At 41.0% G+C, this 27815-nt stretch overlaps 1 protein-coding gene across 4 annotated transcripts in view; it reads right to left on the reverse strand.

Annotated features, from left to right (window-relative positions):
• The window catches only part of LOC146990132 (SH3 and multiple ankyrin repeat domains protein 2-like), a 233315-nt gene that overhangs the window by 83038 nt on the left and 122462 nt on the right, over window positions 1–27815 (reverse strand). For all 4 annotated transcript variants that reach the window (XR_015035061.1, XR_015035060.1, XR_015035058.1 and 1 more), the window contains exons 10-11: window positions 23931–24008; window positions 14282–14348 (exon numbers count right to left, since the gene is read on the reverse strand). Coding sequence is in view for 1 of the 4 variants with exons in the window: in XM_085769271.1 (XP_085625397.1) it covers window positions 14282–14348; window positions 23931–24008 (145 nt within the window). In the remaining 3 variants the exon portion in view is untranslated. The remainder of the gene's footprint in view (window positions 1–14281; window positions 14349–23930; window positions 24009–27815) is intronic.

The following is a 27815-nucleotide window of genomic DNA, read 5'->3' on the forward strand; positions in this document are numbered from 1 at the left end:
GCTCACATCAGGAAGACAACCAGACTGACCAAACACTTAAAACAATAGGCAGTTACATTCTCCTTCAACTGGGAACAGTTGTAAGATTTCTGACAGTCAGCGGACCAGTAATATTTTAGTCCAGATAGGAGAACATACTGCAGACCTGAGGAAAAAACAACAACACAGGCCTTCCCGTAATGTTCTGCACCAAAAGAGAAATAAAAATGTCTTTAAAAAAACAAAAAAAAACAAATCAATTTTCATTCATTCAGCAGAGAGTTGGCAAAAAGATGACAAGGGGACGGACATGGAGCATAATGCAACAAAGCTCCTTGGCATTTTAACCCCTCGGCCACCAAGTCACAAATTTGCACGAGAATAGGAAAATAAGTCTACAAAAAATAAAACCACTTCAGTCATTACACATCAGTTTGATTTTCAGCTCCTCACTGGGACCAACAACTCACCCAGACTGGAACATAATCTGACCAGTGAGTCATGACGGTCAAACTGTAATTAATAATCAACCCATGAAGGAAACCAAAGAGGGAAGCAACGTGATGATGTCATAGTACCCCCAAATCTAATTTTACTTCAAAATTGGAAGACCATGATTTTCTATAGATCATATAATACTGTGATTGTACAACCTGTCTGTCTGATGACAGCTTGAAACACTCTGGTTTTAACCATCATTCATCCATCATCATCATCACTGATAGTATCATTAAAGGGTGGGACACGTAATATTTAAAACTTCCATCAGATGGAGCTGTTCAGTGGGTGAGTAATATATAGTATGGCTACTGTTCTGGTCAAGTGGCCAGCAAGATGACACAGTCAGGTACAGGCTTGTTCTGCTACGTACACTGTAACGTAAGCACTACAACTTCAACAGTGTAGTTCCAAGTCTTCATGTGAAGACGATCTGCACTCATACTTTGTTTGTACTGGCATTAAAGAGACTTAAAGCTGCACTAAATGAAATTCCTCAGAAACATCAGGACTTAAATTCTCTCTTTGCTTCTGAATCTATAGTGTTTATGTATTTTTGCTGCCTGAAGCCTATTTTTTTCTTTGTGAGAACAACAGTTACCCTGTAACTGCAGCATTTTTCCCCCAGCATCTAAGTTGGACATGTAATTTTTTGATTACAATGGAACAAAAAGCAGGCAAAGAATTTATAAAATGTGAGATGACAGACGGGTAAATAATTGTTATGTGACACAACACTGTCAGTGGTGATAATGACGCAAAATGATGATGATGATTCATATGTTCCCGAAACCTGAATTTCAGAGAATTGATGGTCTTCCAAGAGTTTTTGATTTCAGATCAATTCCATTATTTTGTTTTCTTTAATAATTTATCTTTTTTTTTTTTCATTTTCATGAATTTCACCTTCAGGCCTTCTGGTGCCAAACCTTTAACTCACTGATTTTCTCAGCAGTAAAAAGCTGTCAGAGATTTCAGAGCTGCACAGCTGAATGGGTCTGATTTTATAAGAGGTGCTCAAAAATCACAGGGACAAATCAATGAGAGCAGACATTTAAATCAAAGTTTCATTTTTACTAAATGATTGATTTGACAGCTGAACAGTATGGATGTGACTCTCCTCATGAAACCAACAGAATAAGAACAGAATAAAACATCTTATTACTTTCATAGATTCTACACTTGAAGCGTCACTTGCATCATTATCATCATCATCATCATCATCATTCATCTCTGAGACCAACTTGCAACCTGTAATTAGACATTTCACATACAGTATGTTTGCTGCTACAGTATGAATAACCGCATCGGGTGTAAAGTGACCGCAAAAAGCCTTCAGCTGTACGTTCATCCTACAGAATCCAGATTTTGGCGCCCTTCCCCAGCCTACTGGCTCCACACAGCTCAGTCTTCATTGAGAAAAATAGCAGCGGATGAATCAAAGCGTCAACGCACCAACATGGTTTCACACGCGGGCAGATGGACGGGCTGTTCAGGATCTGTTTGGGTTGAGGGAACGACATGTAGTCATGGCTGTGGGTGTTTTCTCAACCTTGGAACCTGATTTTCCATCCGCTCTAGTGTGACCTAAAAACGGGTCCAGAGCCGCGCTGCCTCCTTCTCTTTTCAGTCCGCACAAAGAAAAAAAAAGGAAAGAAAAGAGACACAACTCCCGGATTATTCTTGTAACCTAAATACGCACCGATCTACAAAAACATCCTCAAATTATGCTGAACACTTTTTTTACTTTTCTCAACAAGGCGACTGGAAATGATCCACGTTCAGCTCAAGTTGATGGAGGAGCTGGAAGCGCCAACTCCAGAGGTCCGAAACCTGAGCGCTGGATTTGAAAAGTAGACAAAAGAGAGATGAGGCTTCTTACCTTCCTTTTTTAAGGCATTGATTATCGACTTCATGATCACTCCTGTGTTATTCCTGCTCGACTTTCTCTTCGTGCATATCACAGCCCGACTTTCCCCTTCAGCACCACGGACAGCGACTCCGCGGAGAGGAGCTGCCGCGCGCAGCGCACATGATCCCGCTCACACCTTCCACTACCACCGCCTCCTGCTGCACAGCGCGACCCCCTCCGCACGCACACACACACACACACGCGCGAATTCCCTGGCTCCGCCCCTCACACACCTCCCCTCCCTCCTGTTCTCCCAGGAGGAGCGGACTGCGCTGCACAACTGCACAGCGGAGCAGAGGCTGGGACAGCACAGAGGTGGAGGCATGCTGTGGAAAGGTAGTGGAGGACACCAAGAGGTAGAGAGGAACAAAGCAGAAGCGTCTTGTCTTCAGACGTGACAGATAGACAAGTTGAATAAACAGGGAGATCTGTTTTTACCCGACCTCCAACACATTCATCCGCTCCAAACAGATGATTTATGTGTTATCAGGCTGCAAACATCAGAGTCTAATAATACAACTGTAGGTGACAAGTACGTCTCACTCTCCATGCTTGAGTGTGATAATGACTTGATAAAATGTGACACAGTTACAGTCTGGACCCATACAACACCTAAAATAGTCCAACACGTTCACACATCCACATGCGTTTTACCATCTATTCCTCCAGTTAATTCATTTAGCCGTGATTTATGATCAGTATGGTTGGCCATGTCAATCAAAAACAAGTTTCAGTTTCATATGGGTCAAAGATTTAAAACATCTGTAGAATAAAGGAATGTGAACAATGACAAGGTGAAGACTTAGAAGATAAAATGTGCCTCTGATTGGCTCAGGTTTTAGTTCAAACTCTTTAACTCTTTCTGGGCTGCTACTTAGTATCAGATGTTGGTCGATATGTTGGATGTTCCTACTGCAGTCAGTTATATGTATTTATATAAATACTGAGAGATTTGGATTTGTCAGATTTCAAGAAGGAAGTTGTGGCAGCAGCCTCTGAGGTTTTTTTTCTGTCGGCAGGATCTGAGGAACAAAACTGTTTAAAATGAAATTTAACAATCTTACAATTATCTAGTGACAGAAAAGTCACATTTCTTTCCTCTATCATTTACAGTAACAGCTTCTCCATTGTGATGAAGAACAAAACGTTCAGACACTCGGCCTCAGGTGTTTCCAGTCGACTCGTTTCCTCATACAAAATTCATAAAACACAAAGAGAACAGAGAAAATAACATCTCTGTGCTTAGATTGTAAACCTCGACACACACACACACACACACACACACTCTCTCTCTCTCTCTCTCTTTCTCTCTCTCTCTCTCTCTACACAAAGAAAACATATGAAAATTAAGATGTCAAGCAAACTAAGTGCAAATCTCCATTACTTGTGGTGCAGAAATAGGAAGAGACGTGTTGCCTGGATGAAGTCAGTCTTTCCTTAACAACAGTTAAGGAAAGACTTGGTGCTTGGTGATTTGGTGCTTTTTAGTTTCCATATCACCCTCTGAAGTTATTTAGCATCATTCTGATTTAGTCTATTTTCTTCTGATGTTAACCAAATGCATCTACTGAGGATGAGGATCATGCACAAGAGCCTGAGGAGCTCAACAAGAACGATGCCAAACATATTATTATTACTAATAATAACAACAAACGCACCAATATTTGAGCCTAAATTCAAACATGCAGCAGTGTAAAAGGTCTAAACATGCACGTGTTTAAAATGCTGACTGAATGGTGTCAAAGGAGGTTCACAAATGAGGTAAACAGTAGTAAATGGTGACTGCTGTACAATGTATGTGTCAGTAAAACACATTCTGCTCATGTTAATATATAACATATGTTCACATATCAAGAATGATGTTGCCTTGTCACCTATCACATTATTTACTATATTGCATAAACATTTACATTTACATATAAAAATATGTATAATTTATGAGTTAAAATGTTATACTATAATATATACTCAAATGATAGGCTATATTAAATTATTGCTAATCTACATGTATGCTTTTCTTAATAATTTCTCATTGATTTTAGACTCAACAATATCACAATATCAAGGCAGAGTGTACTGACAGGATGTGAGATAAATATACATTTATGAATGTGAACATGAATAAATGTATATATTTGCCTGGGTTATGTACTGTATATGGTAATATACGTTCCAAATTCAATCGGGCTCACATATAGTACTATACAGTATGTATATATATATAATAGTGTGGAACTTTATCTCCATGACAACGATGATGATGATGATGGTCATGATGGGAAAATGTTGGTTTTATTCTGTGGTTCTCTTCCAGGAAGTCAACCTGCTTCCTGGATCTGATATCACCTAGTTGCCGGGAGCAACTGGGGATGAAGGGGGAAAAAAGATGTTGAGCTAACGATGGACTGGAGAGCAGAATTTCAAGAAACAAATCCTTTGTGTTGCTAGGCAACTCAGGGGGGGATGGCTCCATACATCATTAAAGCTCGCACCTGCCTATGACGTAACGTACATAAATATGACTGTGTCTTGTAGAAACTATAGCACACCGTCTGATTCCAAGGCTTCTGCATCTCCATCTCCTCACTACAGCTCTGAAGTGAGATGAGACACTGAAACGAGAAGTGACCCGACTGAGGCAAAACAGATGGCTACATGCAAAGCATATGTTGTCATAAACTATGCAATAATGCAGCAACGACGGCAGAATCCCACTGTGCTCTGCCACTTCAACCAAACCAGTGCAAATATTCGATATGTGGACAAAAATGTACATCAATTATTGTGGTTTCAAAAATAAAACCAAAAGACCTGCCACGTCATTGCTTTGATAATCCAGAGATATTTTGAATTCCACCAAACCCTGTGTCAATCAGCTAATTACTAAATTCATTCTTTCTACATTATCCTAATATTTTAGAAAGTACTTAACAAACAAACTACCTGAATTAACCATGGACTGCAGTTTAAATAAGTGTTTCTATAACATCAAAAAAAAAGTGCAACATAAATAACAAAAAGTGCAGCATGAATGTTCATTGAAATCATTTACTGTCTCTTAAAAATAATCTTACGAATGAGTGACTATCAAAAAACAATAATTAGAAATCATCTTATTATTCCAGAGTTAACCATTTACAAATGTGTGTATGTGTATTTAAATCACATACTTTTTATTAGTATTACTGTAGGAAGAATGCATTATAAGTGATGAGTTGAGTATTTAGTATTTCATGCTTAACTGTAGTTATTATAAAGTTCTTCTCATCAGATCAAACAGCAGCCGGAGGCTCCCACCGCCCTGTGGATCAGGCTGCAGAGATTTGTTCTGGTTCAGAGACAACAGCATCTGTGATCAGGTCCAGCACTGATGTTGGCTGATAACGTCTGGCTCACATTTGGCATTTGACAGAGCAGTGAAGCTCTTCCACAACAAACTGAGAGAATATTGTTTTGTTTTTTTTGTTGGTTTATGGTTCAAACAGAGAAGGGCCAAAGGCGTCTCCACTACTGTCTGAAGAAAAACAACATGAATCTATGAGGACATGGGTAGAACATGTATAATGCATATGTCATGTTATCTGAGGACTGTCTGAGGTAGGGTCTTTACCCAAAATGGTATTCACCTACTGGGTGATATTAATTATTAATATTTCGTCTGGGACCTAGCCTTTAGATTTTGGGATGTGTATGCATTTTCTGTTGCTTTTCACCTACTACATGTAGCATCGGACTGTGAAGGAATGCTCCACACACACATGCACTAGTTAGCAGGTAATTTTCTGAAGCTACTGAACCATGTTTATCAGTAAATGCTGCTCACATGGGCCCCACAGACACTGAATCTAATTATATCACCAATCATTACCAACACACTGAAAGGAGAAGGATGCTCCCCTCAGTGCTCTATGCTAATTTCCACCTTAAGTTCCAACAATGGTTCACGTTGCATGAGGACAAAACACGTCACACCGTTGAAGCAGCAGCTTCAAGAAGTGAGAAATGTAATCGCAGTGGCGTCTTCTCAAAAAGAGAAAGAATATATAAATCAGGAAACAGTGTGAATTAACTTCTCCTTCCTCTCTGACAGGATGTTCATATTGTGAGTGTCAATTTTATGCTCCTTCCCAGACACAATGCTGCCACAGCCAGATATAGCGTTGGTTTGTGTGTGTGTGTGTGTGTGTGTGTGTGTGTGTGTGTGTGTGTGTGTGTGTGTGCATATAATGCACAATTGACATCTGAGGATAAAGAACATTTCACAATGATGAATAAATTAACATGTGGCGTTCACTTATTTATATGTAAATACATATAAAACCACTTTGTTGTAGTGGGAGAGTGACAAGTCTCACCTCAGAATTAAACTTTCATAACTTTTATAAACCATCATCTCTTTCAATTTCAGATATTTTTTTTTCATCAACATAACTCTAACACACGGTCTTTACAGAGTCAGGTTGAGAAACTGACCGGGAACAGCAGAAACCAATCAGAGCAGGATTAAGAGCTGAGGAGTTGGAAAAGGAGCCAAACCCCAAAACCCCACTCAGAGGAGCAGGCCGGCCAAAGGCATAAGCAAAAAACCCAGCTGCTGTTTACAGCCCCTGTGGCCCCCAAGGCCCCCCAAGAGTGCTTGAAATGCCTCAGTAGATCAAGATTATTGTCATTATTTTTAACACAAGGACCACCAGCGCTCTAGTTCCTCTCCTTAAAGCACAAAATAACAATAAAAACCCCTAATACTTTGCTTGTGAATTTTTTGTTAGAAATCTATTTATTTACTTGTTTTCATATTTTAAAACTGTCAGATTAATCTAGAGAAGTTAAGAAACATCACAAGAAGAGTTGTTGACAATCACAGGATAAATAATGTTTTTCCATGTTTAATATTTTACATATTGATGTATTCAGTGCTGCTGCAAAAATACACAGATTTCTCTGGGCTACAGAGCTGATATAAAAACACTCTATATTAACACTTATGTATTTAAACACATTGTAGAATATAAATTACCAACGAATTGTAAAATATAAGTTACCAACGACACAGTAATAATAAAAACATTTTGATTGCTTTCATGCACATGCACACGCCCACACGGCTGAAAACTATTTTATTAATGAGAATATATTGTTGTTTATCTCAAGTTCGTTGACTTTAGCAGCAGTTTTGCACTTTATCAGTTCATCAAACGAACGACCTGGGAAAGGGAGCAGCTCTGTGAACAAACGTGACTGACTGACCACAGTCTTTACATTCATCTCCTGAAGGCAGCGGTGACACATGTATATAACAGGAGGAAGAAGTCCAGTCTCTATTTGAGCTTCTCCGCCTGCAGGAATTTTTCCACTGCACTTTAAACTAATCACAGTTATTTAACTCTCTCAGCTTCGAGTAGAAACTTCTGTCTTTTCTCAGAAATCTGATCTATTTTCTTCAGAATATAAAAAGTCATGTTTTACAGCTTTGGATTTTATCTTCTTCTTACAGTAAAGGGACAACGAGGAGTTGTTATAAAAAAAGTCTCACGTTAATGTGGATGAATCTACGCTACCCACACTGTTAAAGCAGAAGTAAGCGGAATGTTTGTGTTAATATAAGTCTTAAATAGTTATATCTTCCGACTTTCCTTGTATCCTACAACCTTTATCCAATGAGGAGAGAGAACAGCATAAAGGGGCGGTCCTCTCTGTGTGTGCAGCCAAGGGATGCGTGTGAATGTGGTGACGTAGGGACGAGGGCAGGGGCTGCTAACTCCATCGGCTGACAGGAAGTTAGCCAAAACAGTTCAGTTACCGTCGTAGTTCCAACCATAAACGGTGATTCGGCTGCGTTATTCTCATGACTCGCCGCGAAACCGAAAGTAAGGAAACACTGGTCGGCTAAAATAACAAAATAACGATAGAGACAAAACAATATATTTATCGAAAATGGAGCCATTAACAAGTGTGGGTAACGTAGATTCATCCACATTAATATGAGACTTTTTTATAACGAAATACAAACTCCTCATTGTCCCTTTAAAATAGTTTTGTTCACACTTATACACACTTATATTCATACAACAACCTCTTATCTCTTCATTTTAGAGATTCCTCTGCTTGCTCTGATGCTGCAGCTGCTTTTTGAAATAAAAGCTCATCTGGGGGAAGAAAGCACGGTGAAGTAAAAGCAGACTTTAGAGAAAGAACAATTTGAAATCACAGTGTTTGAATGTCATGTACTGTACGGGAGTTTCAGGTCATGTTGAAAGCAGCTGAAGCATCAAATCTGAATCATTGAAAGAATTTCAAATACAAAGACAGGATTAAATTTCAATCTAATTTTGAGGAATAATAACAGCTGAGTTCAGGAGACGTATTTGATTATTTCACAGTTTCAGTCCTGTTATATTTTGCCTGTGTTTTATTTGTATAATGATTTTTTACACAAGTATTTAGTAATTTTAATACTGAATACTAAACTGAACTGCTTGGGTGTTACATGACAGCATATGATATATTGTCAAAGGATACAGAAGACCAGTGTTCAATTGATGTATTTATTGTTAATAGGATTTTAATAGGATCTCCTCTTTAGGAATCACTTCTTCATAGTAAAACTGAATCCTGATGGACCCATGTGTGTGTGTGTGTGTGTGTGTGTGTGTGTGTGTGTGTGTGTGTGTGTGTGTGTGTGTGTGTTTGCTCTTCCAGGAGCTGTGTTTGAACTCGAACTTGTAGAAAAACACAGACATTTTCTGGAGCTGTAAAATCTTGCAGTGAAACTGTGGAACAGACGAGTGTGAAAGTGGTTGAGGTATGTGTGTAAAAGTGTCTTGTGAGTGTGCGTGTGTGTGCGCGAGTATGAAAGTGTGTGTTTGGTCAATACGTGGATTATCACACTCAGGCAGCGGGTGGCCTAATACTCCCATCTGTCAATCATTCTTACACAGGCTTACTGGTGTATGGAGAGAAGAAATAGAAGCAGTATCTCCCACAGACATCCTCACCATACACTCAGTCATTACATTCACAGCCTACAGAATGTGTGTGTGTGTGTGTGTGTGTGTGTGTGTGTGTGTATGTAGTTTTTGTCTCAGTAAATAACTTCTGTTTAGCAGCATAGTTTAACATTTGCACACTGCTGCATTAGTTGTTTTGTTTCCATTGTTGTCACGCTGCTGGTGATCAATTATATGCAAAAATGGAGCCATGGCTGCTTCATGAATAATTGGAAAAGACAAGTATGTTGCTTATACTTACTGGTTCAGGCTATGACTGTGTGTGGTTTAGACTCAGGAATCCCCCAAGGTCATTTAACAACTATTAAAGAAGACATGGGGCTAAAGAGCTAAGAGTTTCTCAGGCCAGAGGTGAAGTCGATTCAGAGTATTTTTATTTTTATATTTTTATTTGGTTGTAGGTGGTAAAACCACACATATTAATGATATTTATTTGATTTGTATATGTTTATTTAAACAGCATATAAATAAAAAATATGATGTGCTTACATACCTGCAGTATGTTTTCTAGAAATACAATGCCTCTTTGCATCCAGAGGTCTCAGCCGTTTGGAACCAACTGTTTGTAATATCAACATTAGGGAAGGATGTATATTTATTTTACATGTCTAAAATACAAACACATAAACATGCCTAGATGTTTAGGTTAGACATATATGTTATGTAATTGTTTCTATTTCTAATATAATCTTAACCTATATGTTTTTATGTCATTTGAACATACGGTATGTAAATTCAATATATAAACAATAATGATGATATGTGAACAGATCATTTTCCAGTGACAAAAACGTAAACTTGACTTTGAGTCTTTTGGGTGTGGAGTGGTCACCTGTCTCTGTTGTGGTGTCCTGGGGTACAACAGTCCACTTGTCTTCAGTATTGTAAACTATTTTTGAACATTAACAGATCTCCATCTATAGACCTTTACTCTATACATCCAACTATTAGCTACACTATGTAGGTCACACACACACACACACACACACACACACACACACACACACACACATGAACCATATAAAGGACGTCGGGCTACACACAAATGGTTGTCAGTGGACTTTGAGCAGCCTTTCTTTCTCCTTCACCATCACACTGTGTCCTACTTCACTACCTCAGCCTCTACATCCAGCTGCACATTAACACTGATGTGACCAGTAACTGCATTCAAGCACCTGACAGCAGATGTGGCCGACCAGGTCTAGATAAAAACAAGCTGCTCCTCCCTGGTCCTGCCCTGTAGTCATCTCTGCAGACCAATATGCTTACACACCATCCACTCAGACATGATGGACAGATCATTTCTTGCACCTGCTGTTGACTGAAAAGAAAATGTGAATGTTGGACATGAATAATTTTCCCTTTGGGCCGAGCCGCTCTGAAGCAGAGAATCTACCAGTATGCAGTTTACATGCAGTAAACTGCAAACATCTGCATCTGCAGCTGTGAGCCAACACCTTCTGCCATACTCCAATATTAATATTTATATTAAGCCCACATACCGTATATGCTTTAATACATTCTAGCACAGTGTGATGCACAGGATTTACACACATTTCCTGTCTGACAGTAAGTTTATAGCATTTTATAAACACTACTTTATGCAGTGATTTTCATACGTTAACATGGTTTTTACACTTAAAAACCTGGAGCTCATCTCCTCTGACTTCCTGATTGAGAAAGCTGAGCCCCGCCCACCCCCTGCAGGCACATCGCTTGAGTGCCAATCAGACCCAGATTCACTGTTGAGACCAGAACCAGAGACCAGCAGACAGGTAAGAGCTTAGTTTTGATAATGCTAACTCTAGTATGTATGTATGTATGTATGTATGTTACTCCCACCCCCTGTCATGACAGGTTCTTCAGGTTTGTGACATACGGTATTAAATCCTGGCTCTGTGGATCTGTCATTATGAGACTGTGTATTCTCAGCTTGGCATCTGTAAAGATGCTCATCATTCTTTACTGTTTCATACTCGACAACAGTATCACAACAAACCAACTGACACACGCTGAGTCCAATTTCATGGCCCCTGTGTGCCTGGGGCCCCTACATGTCAATGTCCGTGTTGCCCAGCTGGATCTTAAGCTCCGACCATGTGATGAAGTATCAAAACAATGATGTAATAAAATGACAGATTTGTGAAGCTGAGTAGTTACATCATCTGGATACACACACACAGTCACACTATGTTTAGTCTATGATCAGCATTCAAGAGCTTTAAAGCTGCATATAACCAGCAAGAGGCTCAACACGACACAAGCTGTTTCTTGTGAGGACTGTGTAAGTGTGTGTGTGTGTGTGTGTGGGTTGATGGGAGGCAGGGATATAGGCACCAACCTTTGCAGCAGCCTGAACCCATGGTGGCCAACTGAGAATCCAGACGTGGAGATGTCCCATCCCAAAATCCCACCGGGGACAGAGACAGAGCAACAGTGTCCAAACACGAGGGGGACGACTAGCGACCGACTGCCTCGCCACCTTTTGGCTAATCCTGGCTGACACTCATCACTACAGCGAGCGCTTGCGGAGGTGTGGGGTAGAAACGGTGTTATTAGAGATAGATAGGTAGTAGGTGGTGTCGGGGGCGTAGCAGATGTCCATGCGGCTTTTGGGGGGGTAATCCTGCACCGGCGCCGTGGCGTCCCATTTAGCCCTTCACCAGGTCGCCGCCATGTGAGGCCGCTCCCACTGGCGGCTGGCGTTCATGAGAGAGGGCAACAATTGCGGGATTACATCTTTAGATTAGATTAGATTTCTCTCCCTCTCTCTCTTCATTCATCTCTTAGCCAACCTCATCTTTCTCTGTCCTGCTTTATATATTTATTTATTTATTTGTTTGTTCATCTTTCCACATTTTCTCTCAAGCCCAATAATCCCTGAGCTATCTCTGCGCTCCATAAACTGCTCCGCAGGCCCAGCCAACTCCCACCGACGCCCTGTGTTCATTTCATCACACTCAAGACATTTCTACTCTCACCCTGTGGAAAATACTGACCTGACTGTGCAACATCCAACAGCTGCTGAATCTGTACACTGCTGGATCAGGTGTTAAAACAGAGCTGAGTCTATCGCTGTTACTAACCTGCCTCTTCACAACTTGATAACTGAGTAAGTGACGACTCTGCAGCAAAGGCAACAAAAAGTGAGATGACAAAAAAAAAAAACATGGAATCTGTTCAAAACAGTTTTATATTGGTGAGAAATCCATCTCGTCTTCTCACCTCCCTCTCATTCTCTCACACACACATGGATGAATATGCACTTTAAAGGCTCCTTTTTGCATCTTAATGTAACACATTTAACCCTTTAATCAGCAGCAAACAGCCAAACAGGGATTGTTACTATATGAGGCACTGAACCTGCTTGAATCCTCACTTAACCCGAGCCATGTTTATGAGCAAATCTTTGTAAACCATCTTAAAGCTCCGTTCAGTATAAAGGTGGATGTTTATGTGACCAGTGTTGTCTGGCCTGCCATGAGTGGGTTTCAAACCCTGTTCTCCCGCACCGTGGGCGACGATGCAAACCGTTTTGCCAAGAGGTCAATGACCACTTGGCAAGTGGGTTAGCACGTCTTTTTTGGGTGAGTGAGTTTAACTTCAGTACCGCGTTGTCACTTCTCCTCACTGGTACCTCGTGACTGTGGCTATATCCACGGACCTCTGTTACATTTATATCAAAGTTCATACAGTATAAAGATAGATGCCCATGTGTTGTGTGATTATAAAGCAGATCTAGGTTGTATATTAATACTGTGAAAGTATCGAAGCCTCAGTGCACAGAGGAATGAAGCTGTCAGGACTTCCCACCTGCCCACATGGACCCACCATCCACTTTCAGGATTTGGTTTCTCTGAGTGTTTTACTTGAAATCTGCTCTATTTTTATTGGATCACCTAGGAAACAATCAGCAAATCACAATGAAGGCTCAGAGTCCCCTGTACTCTGATTGGCTGACACTGACTTGTTCATTCTAGAGAAGCTGAGAGAGTAGATGTAAAACCACACTGAGGTGGTTGTTATATCTTATCATGGATCAACATCCAGATGAAACACAGAAGAAGGAACGTGAAGCCTTTACAGGGAAACATTCAAAACACAACAATAATATTTTATACAAAGTTTCTTTTTCTGTAAATTTGTTTACATATCACATACGATGCTTCCTACTTTTTCAACCAGTGGGATTGAGTTTTTTTTTAAAAGAGGCCTTTAGCCTTTTATTGCAAACTACAAGAGCATTTGATTTGACATGTGTTTTAGAATGGACACAAAAAGGAGCCAAACTAAACATCTGTCTAATCTGACTTCAGCAGTTATTCCAACACTGTATTAATCCACTGATAAGATCAACAGTATGGTGGTACAGTAAGTTGTCTAATTTATAAACCCTGATCTTGTCTGACACACCCATGAAGAAAAGCCTCATCTGTTTAAACTAAAGCCTCCACAACACGCACCAAACTGAGCACAGTGCTGTACAAAAACAATCACAATCAATAGAGGAATCGTTAATTCCATCTACCGACTTCATCAAATCCCTTTACTCACCACTCAGTAGACACCTCTGGAAACCCACCAATCACTTTTCACCGGATGAAAGCTCCAGCCGGCTGAGGCATTGATCATTTCTCCCAGCCTCATCGGCCCCCAGGATCGTCCTGGTGTAAACATAAACTTTCATCCTCTGGGCAACACGCTCGTAATCCCGCAGAGGGGATTATACCAGGAGGTCATTTAGGAAGGATCAAACCATAGGGGGATTTGAAGTGTATCCTGAGGGAAATTCAGGAATACCCCTGGGGTGGTTAGGAAAGAATAGGTGAGGGATGGATAGATGTATAGAGAAGAGGAAGAGACAATCCACGGCTTTGCTACTCACCTATATCTGTCTCTTTGTGGTTCTTGATGAGTTCAGCGAGCTCAAAGTTTCCAGCGATAATGGCAACCTGGAGAGAAACAGAGGCAGAGACAGAGAGGAGTGAGAGACAGGATGAGAAGGAAGAAAAAACAACAACTTTTATTTAAATATATATAAAAACGTAGTAAAGAGCATGAAGGTTGCCCTTGTGAACTCTCCCCTCTATAAACACGAAAATCTCTGTGTGTTATGTTGTTCTTGTGTTATTTTAGTTGTTAATACATCAAGCAGGCTCATTTACATGATGTGCAAAGACAATGACAGTGAATTACAGTGATGATCCTGCTCTCTGATTCTCACCAAGTCTGAACTTGATAAAAAATAAATAAATAAAAAGAAAAAAATCTGTCTTTTTCTAATTTGCAGTGATTCACTGATTCCTTCAAGTTCCAATCTTCATGGGTTTTAATCATCTTTAGCCTGGTAATCTATCACACACACACGCACGCACGCACACACACATACACACTCACACGTGTACAAGCTGAGATTCACACATGACACAGTGGTGTGTGCACATGTATGAGTCACATGTTTATATGATGGGCAGAGCTGAATCTGCCTTTGTGTTAGTTATCTGCTGTTGTCAGATTGAGAGAAAGAAAGAGAGAGAGAGAGATTGACGTGTCATTCAATAAACAAAATCATAATTCTTCTGCAACTTCTCTCCTTTGTTTCTTGTTTTCCTCTCCAACAGTTGTGTCAGCTCGGGGCTGCAACGCTACTCTGCTTTAGCCTGTCCCTGCTGATTGCCCCCCCCCCCCCCCCCAACCCTTCGACTCATTAAAGAACTGGTTCGACCTGTTTGGAGCTTATTACAGCTGGAAGGTTTTCAGGCAGTCACAGGTTGTGAAAGTTGTATCCAACCAGTGCTCTACTTTGCATAGGCTGGGCTGAGTTATCCTTAATACATTTGTTTCTTTACTGTTTTGACCTCCCTTCCCTGCTGTATTCCTGAATGAATATTGAATTATAATTCATAATCTGTACATCCAGAGACAGGTAAAACAACAAAATCTGAGACCAAAACCAAAACCAAAGGTCAAAGGTCAGAAACTACTGCAGCAGGATTTACCACAGGGGTCAGTGACAACCTGTTTCACTACAACACAGTCTTTTCATTCCAATAAAACACACAAAGAGACACACAAGAAAAACAGAAACAGCCAAAAATCCGATAGAGCTTCAGTGGTAAAAAATTCTCGGAACTCTTTTTCTTCTACTGCCCACAGTGTGTTCTCTAAGTGTCCACCAGGGGGCAGTAAAGAGACTTCTTGAGCCTGAGCTGGCTGCAGAGGTTAACACACCGCCAGTGACCCAGATCACACTGCATGTTGTCATGTTGTCGCCTCTGCACGGCTGATACAGAGTTTACAGTAAACGCCTCCGGTCAGGATCACCAGCGTAAAAATAGTCGGTTTCATTTTCCACTAATGTGCTGCACACACACACACGCACACACACAGACACCTCATGGGAAACCTAGCAGCATTATATAAGCATGCCTGCTCTGATTCCTGGAGAACAAATATTCAGGAGAAAGAGAGAGAGAGAGAGAGAGAGAGAGAGAGAGAGAGAGAGGAGGGTGATGGAGAGCAGGTGTATTATTAAAGTAGAGTTGGCTTGAGTAGTAATACTGTGCACCCTCCCTCCACAGTTGACCTTTTCTTCATATAAATATAAAAACACAGCATTTCTGAGGAGAAGCACTTGGGAGTGTCTAACGGACGTGTTTTCCACCAACACGGTTCTTCTTGAATTTTTCAACGCACTACATTAAAGCAGATATCAGTGGAATGTTTTTGTTAATATAAGTCCTAAATAGTCCTATTTTCCGTCAGCAATCACTTACATGAAGTATTTCAGCCTAAACACGAGTCTCTCCGTCACTCCCGAGGAGAAAATTTTCCTTGTGGGATACAAGTGTTATCCAATGAGGGGAGAGAACGGCATGAAGGGCTGTGTGTGCAGCCAAGGGATGCGCGTGAATGTGGTGACGTAGCACGAGGACCAATTGATGCCTGACGAGGGCGGGGGCTGCTAACTCATGGTGCGTTCAAGGAAACTCGTACTTTGTGTTTTTCCTTCCTGTGAAGTCATACCAGTTCGATCTGGTACGAGTTCACGGGTCGGAAGTTACGAGTGGCCGTTATAGGGAACTTTCACAGACAACAGGACGGTAAAAACACGAGCTACGGGTTACCTGGAACGCTACCAAGTCGTAGTTGTGACTTGAAGCTGTAACTTACGGTTTCAAAAGCCTGCCTTGAACACAGCATTAGCCGAAACGGCCGTGCCACTGATATCTGCTTTAATATACAATATACTTTTTTTCCTCTATGGAAATAAAAAAAAAGCTTACTTTGAACTCAATAAATGTAATCTAGTGCTGCTTCAGTGGGGCAAATGTGACGTTTCCTGTGCGGGAGCCGCGGTGGAGGAGGAGGGGGATGGATCCTTCATGATGAATGCTGGATGAAATCTCCCACTCATGCCGAGGATCTCCCATGATAGCACACGCCGCGATGTGTGACAAATCTATGACAGGCCATTCTCCCGGAGGAACACTGATCCCAGAACAGGCTTATAGTGGATGGGATTGAGTGACTTGTCAGGGAGAAGTGACAGAGTGACAGATGAAGTCGTCATTTCCACTGCGACCTCAAATCTGATTGATGCACAACTAATTGGCATCGTAAAGTGTTGGAGGAATCATTGGTGAAGTGGCAACAGTGCCTCTTTCAACACCATGAGCACTGAAAGATAAACGTTATTCCTCTCTTGTATTCTTTGCTTACACTGCTGCTGTGATTAGGTGATCTGAAGGTCAAGAGATGTCGCTACATCTCGATAATAACCAGACTAAACTTTTATACATGTTGGTTTGATGTAACATTTCATTAACTATACATCGCAGGGTAGTTTAGGTGCTTCAGTATTCAAAGGTCACATGTAGTGGTAGTGGTAGTGGAAGGTAGATGAGACGTTGAAAGCTGGTCGTTCTACAATCCACATTTTGTAGTTATAGATGCTTCGTCCTGATGCAGGTGAACTGTCCACTATTGGAAAAAAAAGATTAGTTTGTCCTGGGACACCACACAGAAATGTAATATGTGACACAAATTATGTGTATAGGCGTTATAGTTTCCGGTCTAATGTGTTTTAAATGATGTTGGGCTACTCATTAGAGAGTAGAGAGATGTCCTGAATTAGTCTCTAGTTTAAATCAAACTCCTAAAACCCAGGATCCTACACCTCAACATTTATTCTCATGAGACATTCACCAACAGTTAACTCATTGAGATACGCTTGGGTGCCATTGACGTAGTAAATTTTCAGATGTCTTACATGTTTTTGAAGCCAAAATTAAAACGGATAAATCACTGTTTTTCTTGAGAGACTCTCTTTCACAAAAATGCATTTTTCTCAGCTTTCTAGAAAAAAAGTGCTTTTTTTGGTGCAACCAGGCTCTATTCAACTTAAGATATATCAAGAATGGAACAAGGTACAAACAATGTTTTTTTTTTAATTACACAGAGAGTCTCCTCTTTCCTTTGAGCTATTTGGTGTTTTCAGAGTCATACAAAATATTCATTGGGTCTTGAAATATTACTCAAAATGCCCCGAAACGCTGGCACAAGCCACTGACCATTTTATAAAAGGGCTGGCACTCATTGAGTTAAATGTCCACCTGTGGAAAACACATCAGGAACTTTCCTGTTGTCTAAACTGAAGTGAACTGAAGTGAACTGATTTGTTTACTTGTATGTGGAAACATGGAAACATGACCTTCACACAACCTTCAAAGTTAGTGTTGCTTTCTTACAACAATATGAACTATTTATGCAGCAGACTTCCTGGACGTCAGTTTGAGTCACAGTGTGAAATGTCACCGATCCTCTGAGAAGTCAAGACGTAGCAGCAGCCTGATGCCCGTCACTGTGTGACTGACGGCTGCTTCCTGTTGACATGGTGACAGTTACTTCATTACAGCATCATATAAGTCTTGGTTTCTGCCTCTGGAGGAGCTGAGGAGCATCTCTAACTAAACAACAGTGGACAGGAAGCAGTGAGCTCCACACGAAGCCACCGAGAGTCACAGTTCACTGGAGCACACAGACCTTTGATTGCAGGAGTTTAATCAAGCAGCTGTGGATGTTTAGATCCAACTAGATCATTAGATCGTTCTGCGCCTGCCTGCGCGGATGCTGGGGCCCAGTTCTACTTTTGCTTTTGCACACTAAGAAGTCTTTTGTGAAAGTTGGTCCAAAACAGAGAGGACAGAACAGAAGAGGGCGCCGGTGGGACACGTTCAAGTTTTAATCTAATTTAATTGATGGAGTATGATTAGAAACCAGGTAACCAATAAGCAGTGAGAAACGCACTCACAATTTCTCCTCATTATCATTCAGCCGCCCACCATCACCACCACTACTGCCATCACCACCATCACCGCCCCCACATCGATTTTTTTTTCCTTCCTGTTCTCCCCTGGTTGTCATGGAGACAAATGGTTGTGTATAGCACAGAAGGAAGCGAGGGGGATGGGAAGGAGGTGGAGCTGTGTTGTGAGAGGCTTGCAGCCAAGTGGAACATCAGTGGAGGCAACAAGTCTGCCAGATCAAAACCAAGAGGGGACTGTGAACGCTCCGCTGTGTTCACCAGCTAGGCGTTAATTTTGTCTGTCTCCTGTTTGGTGCTGGACACGTGCTGCACTCTGCGTCTTTAATAACTTTTTTTTTTTTTAAAGCAGCTGCCTGCCACTGAGACTGAGTTATAACATAAACTTAAATACACTTAACATCAAATAACTCCTTTAATTTGACAAATTATTTGATGCATTGTTAAAGGTGCAATAAAGTCTAATTAAGACACCTCCTCCAGAGAGCAATTACAAGATGGTTGAACCTGTCAAAAGACACTCTGACTGGTTCACTGTTCAGTCCAACAGTGCTGGATTAGGCTGAAGATGATTTATAAATACAGTGTGTTTAAATGAATGCTGTTCTGTACAGTAGGATTAAAGATGAGATCTTTATATTAAAGCTCCATAAAGTAAATAGGTAGATGTTCCTGTGTAGTGTGATAATGAAGCAGGTCTAGGTTCTATATTAATACTGTGAATGTATCAAAGCCTCAGTCCACAGAGAAATGCACACAGCCTCTATTCAGAAACTGAGCTATAAAACCAGATGTTAAGACTTCTGTGACTTTCTGAAGTCGTAACAGAGCAGTCACCATGCCCCACCCACCTGGACCCATCATCCAGCACTTAAAGGGTTTGGTTTGTCTGAGTGTTTTACCTGAAATTTGCTCTACTCAGAAAACAATCAGTCAGAAGAGAGGCTCAGAGCCTCCACTCTTCTGACCTGATGTTACTAAAGATCCAGATCCAGAGAGAAACCAAAGAGAAGAGATGAAAAATGAGAAGGTTTTTATGGTATCACAACAATAATTCGTGTATTTGCCAAAATATCATAATTTATAAGTGTGGCACTGGAGCCTAGAGGTGATTAGCTTAGTCGACTCTAGCATAGAGATTCAAGGGAGAAGCAAACGCCTACAGTAAGAAGCAAACAACTGATCTGGATCAGTTTAAAAATACAAGAAAATATGGGACATTGCTATTTCTTTATCATTCATAAGAGCAACTTTAATTCACATGTAATAAAGGATGCTGTAAGCACAAAATCTAATAATAACAAATCTGCACAAATAATTTTCTACAAAGTATCGGCTTCAGACTGGAATTTGTCTCTTTCACATCTGAATCATTTTATGTTTCAGGTGCTGTTGCTGCTAATAATTCACACAGAGGGACTGGGAATGTGGGGATATAGAGTGGGCTTCCCTGCTTGCATCTCCTGGGCTACTGTACTGTACTACTGTAATTGTTGCTATGGCACCAGAACTCAGCTGCTCATTGGGGTTTTTAAGTCGACCAAAACTGACTCTGTTAACATTTACAGATCTATTTTTACGCTGACAAAGATTACAAGACATGTCTGCTGATACTGTGACACAAGTCTCTGGATTGCTTTGACAACACTTTGGCATACTGTACTATATGACATGGCAGTGGTGGTGGTGACTTGCCACACGTGGCTCCCAATAATAAGGCAGAGAGAGAAGCAGATGGGGAAATCATGTCTGACTTACAGTATGTGCCAAGGGCGACGGGAAGAACAAGACAGTGTATGGGGGAAAGAGGGCAGGAAATAAAGGGAGAGGAAGGAAGTGGAAAATAGACAATGACTATAATGAGGAGTGGAGAGAGAAATGAGATTAGAGGAGTGGCATGGGAGAAAGTGCAGGAGAGACATACAGAATGTGGAGATGAAAATTGAGAGAAGGGAAGAAAGGTAAATGAAATCAGGCTCTGTGAAGAGGATGAAAGGCTTAGAGGAGCACAAAGGTGAGATTGGAGAGATGCAAACACTGCGAGAAGATGAAAAGAGCAAAAAAGAGTTGGAGGAAGTGGAGAGGATGTGACCAGCTGTTAAAGAGGATTGTTAAATAAAGAAAATGAATTTTTATCTCTTTGAAAGCCCTCTATCCAGAGAAGAGAGGATGATGGGAGCTTTCTGTGGTCAAATTCTCTTCCTTTTGTCGTACACAACAATGATTATTGGGCTGAGCTGCACTTCACACACACAAATGCTCAGACACTGAACTGACATATGATATTATCAAATGGCATGGCCACACGCCCACACAGTGTCCTAATTAAGAGCACATGCAGCAGCATGGCATAAGCGTGCCTCATTCAGCGGTGGCAAACGCTGTTTATTAACATTTGCACTTTGCAGTTGTTAATTTGGCTCCTAATGACTGTGTTTCTCAGCTGCTGAAATGACGACAGCACAGCGACCACTCTGCAGAAAACACTGCACAAATACAGAGGGACATATACTATATAGACACAAAAAGCATGAGCAGTGTCTTAATGAGAAAATACAATGACCTATTGCAAACACCTTGTACTACATTATGCTCCACATACTTGTAAACAACAACTGACACGATTCATCATCCCCGCTGCTTAGGAGCCACATTTCCACCACAAAAACTTGGAAGTGGAACTCATTATCCATGGTTTGGAAAAATACTAAATGGCCATATTTTACAGTTTTTCCTTGATGTATTTAATGTGTTGAAAGATAAGAAGATATATATAGCAGCCTTAAAAAACAGATCTATTTTTAAATGTTTTGACAATGAAAGTAAAAGCAATACTGTAAGACTCAAAAGTCAATACAAAAACACAAAGCTGGATAGTTGGACAAAAAAAAAAGTTAAAGTAGAAAGACAAATGCAATACTTCAATATAAATAAGGACAATTAGAATGAGAGGGTAGATGTTGCATAAAAGCGATAGAAGACGATAAAGGAACAACAAAAATACGACATCACATAAAAGCAAATCTATAAATAGGCATAAAAGGTCATTTAAATGAAGTAACTGATTCTTATCTCCTCGGGTACAGTAGGTTGTTCCTTAGTCAGAAGGCTCAGTGACGGTTTTGAGAACTAAAAAACACCTCAGTGTTGTTTAACATTCTCTTGGGCTTCTCTCTGGAGTAACAACAGGTCAGTGTCAGCCAATCAGAAGGGAAAGGGGCTCTGAGCCCCTCTTCTGAATGTCTGACTGTTTTCTGATTGATCCAATAGAGCAGATTTCAGGTAAAACACTCCGAGAAACCAAATCCTGTTGGATGGTAGGGTCCAGGTGGGCGGGGCTGGGTGACTGCTTAGTTGTGACATCACAAAGTCACCAGTCAGAGCATCTGCAGCCAAGTTCAAACATCTTGTACAACTCCTCTCTGTTCACACGTTTGCCATGTTGTGAACAAAAGGATCCTGCTATACACTTTTAATAAGTTTGTGATAATTCTTGCATCACTCGGGTCAAGTTTATAAGGCAGGTAATGTGTTAATGCCTTTGGTGCACCAATCCATCTTCCCTTGGTTCAGCAATATCCTACATTTCCCAGAATGCCGACCGCCCAGAAAACAGGCCTAAACTTGTTGGATTCAGCTCTTGGCTCCGTGTGTAGGTGGACAGTGCAACGGTGATAAAGATAGTAAGAGCAAGGGAGCGAGTTTTTCCACTTGAAAACAAGTGAGAGTCCACAGCGTGTCTAGTGGCTGCTTGTTGTTCTGCTGCTGGAGAGGAGCTGCTGTTTGTACAACACATTTCTGTATACGTGTGTGTACAGTACGTGTGTGTGTGTGTGTGTGTGTGTGTGTTGAAAGTTGGTACAAATGTTGGCTGCTACAAGATGTAGCTACTTTTGAGGGACTGACAATGAAACCTGATGTTTACATCTTTTGCGATAAAGAATCTTCTGCTGCGAGTTTCTGATCACTTATTGACTTTCATACAATCTTATCATCATGATATGATCTGATTAATAAACATTTGTTGTTCCACCTTAATAACTTCAGAAACACCTGATAAAAACCTGTTGTTTTACAGGCCTGAAGAGAGATGATGACGTATTACATAACAGATCACTTTGCCACATTGATCTTCACAGCAGCACCAAACAACACAAGAGCATCAGCAGTTCACCTCACAAAATGCATGTCTAAACTTCTCTTCAAACCCTCACTGCAACTGTCATCAATAATAACAATAATAATAAACTATTTGTACAGCACCTGGCTATCGTTTTTAGAAATGTAGCATCTGAGTAGAGGATTATTCTCTAGGTGAGGTGCTTCCAAACACTACAGAGCAGATTATTGATCCTGGATCTGCACTTAAAGTGAAATGGTGGTGGGGGGGGGAGTAAGCTGCAGGTTCACGTCAACATGGGGTCATAAGCTGAATCTAGGCCATGAATGCAAACCTCAACGCTCAAACTCTGACGTTATCTCTGCTCGGGCACCGGGCTCACTCCCCTCATGAAGCGCTGCAGCTAATGAAGCGCTCCACTGGAGTGGCTGTGGAGGACAGCCGAGGACCCTGTGGGACTGCCTTTCATAAACGCCACAACACAGCTCTTTTGTAACTCAGGCGTAGGTTATGAGTCAATCATGGCAGATAGGAAGCTCTGAGCATTTGTTTTTTTACCCTGCTGAAGCACACACACTTCATCTGTTACAGGCATACTGTACAAGCACACACAGATATGCAGCATCAGCTCACATAATTATGCACACATGCTAAAACTTTAGCACTTCCTGTGCAATTGAGTGTCTCTTTTATGTGTTATGTCACATGAAAACCCTCACACCCGGTGATTTTTGCTGTTTCTCTACACACAACTTCCTCATTTTCTCCTTCAGAAAAAAATGAAGAAACTTCTGTGGAGCTGTTTTGCACCACTACGCAAAGTGGACGCTTTGCAGACGACACCTCTCCTCTGATCATTCTTTGATTGAAACAAATCTAATACTGGCCGCAAAGACATTTACAACAATCCCTGGTTGCAGTTGACCTTGACCATTTTGCACACTGTTGCCATGGTAACAAATGAGCTGAAGAAAATGTGCTGCTACTAAAAATGTTATTTCCTACAGCGAAAGCTGAAATCAATCTACTATAATCGTTTACATGCAAACAGTAGTGAAGATGAGACTTTTTTTTTTTATCCGACTCTACCTGAAATGGACTCTGGCTGTTGTAGTTCTTCACTTCCTTGTCAGCTCCACGAACAAGCAGCACTCTGGCACAGTTATCCTGAGGAGGAAGAAGAGACAGAGAGAAGCTGGAGAAACCAAACGAAGCTGAGGAAACATCTGAAACACTCAACACTGAGGTCCTTCAATTCTCCTACTTTGCTGAGGAGAGAAGATGATCATTAGCTTCCAGTCACATTTAGTCACATTTCTCCAATAGAAAAAAAAGAAGAAGTGAGAGGAGCTGGAGGTGGTGAGTGTGTGTGAATGTCTGAACATCCCAGCACTGACACAGAAATATAAAAGAAAGACAACAGAACATCTATTACCTTTAACAGGAATGGAGCTTCACTCGCTGTTGAGTGTGTATCTATTGCTCTACTCAAAGATAAAGAGGGAATGAGAGTGAGAGTTAGATAGATAGATAGATAGAGAGAGAAAGAGAGAGAGAGAGAGAGAGAGAGAGAGAGAGAGAGAGAGAGAGAGAGAGAGAAAAGACAGAGAAAGAAAGAGAGAGAGAGAGAGAGAGAGAGAGAGAGAGAACAGAGAGATGTAGAGTGCTGAGGGGTTTGAATCTACTGCACAAATCGCCCACAAAGTGCTCAACCACGCATGTACTGTGCACACACACATGAATATAAATACTTTTTTTAGATCCACAATAAGCTATTGAGAGTTGAAACATTGCTGTGAGTCTCAAACAGATACTGATACACAACCACAATCTGTGCAGGCTTCTCAGTATTACAAACATCTGTGATTAGACATTTAACATCTTATTTATAAGACGGGCATCAGTGTGTTATTTTTACTCATGGACGTTTCTATCCAGAGTGGAGCAATCCCACGACATGTTTTCTCTCTCTCTCTCTCTCTCTCTCTCTACAGTATACAGGCTACATTTATAATGAGGCTTTGAAACGTGTGACACATCACAGAGCTGTGTATTGAAGCAGGGGGCATTTTGTCTTCAGAAGATGATTCGCAGAAAGAGGAGAGTCAGAGACTGGAGATCATTTAGATTTAGATTTACCTTTATTCTCTTCTACAACCTCATCCTCATCCTCATCCTCATCAACCACTGTACTGAAACTGTGGCTCCTCTTGCAGGAGTCTTCCTGGGTGATGCAGGATGCAGCAGCTTGCACGCCATGAAAACTTAAGCTTCAAATGGATTTTTCTTGTGCATTTCATGTTGTGTTAGCGGCTGAAAATCACGGCAAGCAGGACATTTTTAGCTTTTTATGTCTTTATGCAACGTCCTGCTCAGAGTATTCAATCTATCAGGAAGTGAGAGCTCATGATTATTTATGACATACAGTAGAAAGGTCCAATAGCAGAATAATTCAACCCCCTCAGTTTCACAAATGCAGCCACTGTTGTCGCTGTTTTAGCCATCGCGATGAGTCTGGTGACATTTCTTCTATTACTGTTGATAAAATAAAACATCATGAAAATATCAAAACAAGTAATTGTTTTTCTTTCTTTTGTTTATCATTTGTCTTATTTAAAGACAGATGTTATGGTCATACAGGTTCCCTGAATTATCTAATTGGTAATTTATTTGTTTTACTTTAACTAATAGCTATATCTTTAAGAATCAATTTTATTGTTTGTTTTTATTGTTTCTCCCTGATGATGGCACATGACCAATGAAAAGTCCATTCTCTGTTTGGGTGGTGTGACAGGTCTTATATTTTTCTCCCATAGATTTGTACTGTACTCATTCTCAAAAATATGGAACAGTCCGTCTCCTATCAGTTAAATACAGAACACATCTGTTGGTTTCCAATTACCAGTCGATTCTGTGTTGTACAGGATAAACTGCACACATTCATAATATTGTAAGCCGGTAAGCTAATGTTACTTGTGAGTCCACCTGAGCCCTGGCCCCAGCCCTGTCTTTTCCAGACTTGGTTTCTTCCTCTGTGGAGTTAGCACACTCTCACCTGAACGCTACGCACTGAACGGAGCCATGTGGGCAGAGCCTGTGTGTCATCCTGTAACAGACAGAGGGAGTGTGGCCTCACTCTCTGCTCAGGATGCCATTACTCCACAGTATCTTTACACAGAACAGCCGTTTGCTTCTGTTTTCTTGTTTAAAATCTGTTTTAGAGAACCTTTAAACCCCTTTTCATCCTCTATTCACTGACACCAACCAAGTGTTTCACACCTTCAACCTTTTCCTCAGTAGTCTATATAGCACAAGTTAATAAATGGAGAATGGTGGAAGATTGAGACCATTTGATAAAGGTCAAAAGCAAACGGGTCCTCGGCCACAGAAACAGAATTATCTCCCTTAAGTGGAACTAAATGTTTGACTTGATTCAGATCCACTGAGGCTGTTTTTGATTGGAAGCCAGCTGGTTCTCTGCTGAACTGGCCGCTCTCCAAGGGCAGCGTGTAAAACGGTCTCAGATGAGTGGCTGAACAAACAAGTGTTAGAGGCTGCTGCTGAACTTTAACTATAGGGCACACTGACAGCTTTAAGTGGAGTGGTATTTGAGATGCTTCAGCTATTCTGTGCAGGTACTGGATGCGCACATCACAAACGTCAGGTCCACATTTATTTTCAAGCCGAACCTGTAACGCTGCCTTGTATTAGAAAAAATAAGCAACAAATTAAAGACTACATAAACAACTCTTACTCAGAAAGTTATCATCAGCAAAGCCCATTAAAGATGAACACCAACATACTGTTACTGTAGTTCATGTTTCCCTGAATGACTATTTCAATAATGAAAAGTTTCAGTCATCTCCTTCATGAGCTTTTTGGGGAAAATCTGCGTGCATACAGTGATGCAAAAGTTTGTTGAATTCGATGTTGTACACCACCCTTTAGATGGGAACCTGATGGTGGAGTGTTTTTAAAGGGATAGTTCAACATTTTGGCAAATTGGCCCATTGCCATAATCCCTATAGTATTAGTAGTAGGTTTGTTACCTTTATTTGTCGGTGCAAGCTATTTTTAGAACGGCGGAGCAGAGCCGTGAGCTGCTCAGAGCTATGCTACGGAGGCTAATGGGATTTCTTGGTTCCCCTCATCAAACTCATCAAATACACAATCCAACAACTCCAAAACGCTCTGGTGGACAAGCTGTGACACAGTTGTGCACATTCACCATGCTATGAGATAATAATGGAACGATACAGACTTGTTTTCGAGGCAAATGCAGAGACTGCTTGCCGAAAAACTGTCCCTGAAGGCAATGCACATCAGCAGTTTTGCATGAATTTACCTCAAAAACAACTCTCTAGTAACATTCCGTCACAACTTGTCCACCAGAGCGCTTTGGAGTTTTTGGATTGTGTATTTGATGAGTTTGATGAGGGAAACCAAGAAATCCCATGGCCATGAGCCTCTGTAGCGTAGCTCTGAGAAGCTTGCGGCTCGGCTGGGTTGTTCTAAAAATAGCTTGCACCGACAATTAAAAGTAACGAACCTGCTACTATGACTATAGGGATTATGGCAATGCTGGGCCAATGTTGAACTATCCCTTTAAGATTTCCACTCTGGAGGGTGGTTTCACTTTATTGTGTTTTTAAGCCCCAAAAACCCTGTCACTGTCAAAACAAAAGGCACAACCGATAAAATATTTTGTCGTTTTCACGTGAGCATTGTCGTGTAAATGGGGCCTGAGAGTGACTGTCCATCAGGCTTCATTACACACACACAGCAGTGAGGTACTTTCAGTCCTGGGCCTGGTGTTTTTACTGGATTAGCTAGAAAATACAGTATTGTCAGATTTATTCTGAATGATGAATTAATTCTAGAGGCCGAATCCAAGATGGCGACATTGTCTGGTGCAGTGGCCAAGCATTTGGCAGTTGCATTGTCATTGTGTTTTTCTCGTCCTGTCTTGGACAC

The sequence above is a fragment of the Trachurus japonicus genome, chromosome 3, assembly GCF_045865225.1.
Source record: "Trachurus japonicus isolate A0001 chromosome 3, Traja_1.0".
Lineage (NCBI taxonomy): Eukaryota > Metazoa > Chordata > Actinopteri > Carangiformes > Carangidae > Trachurus > Trachurus japonicus.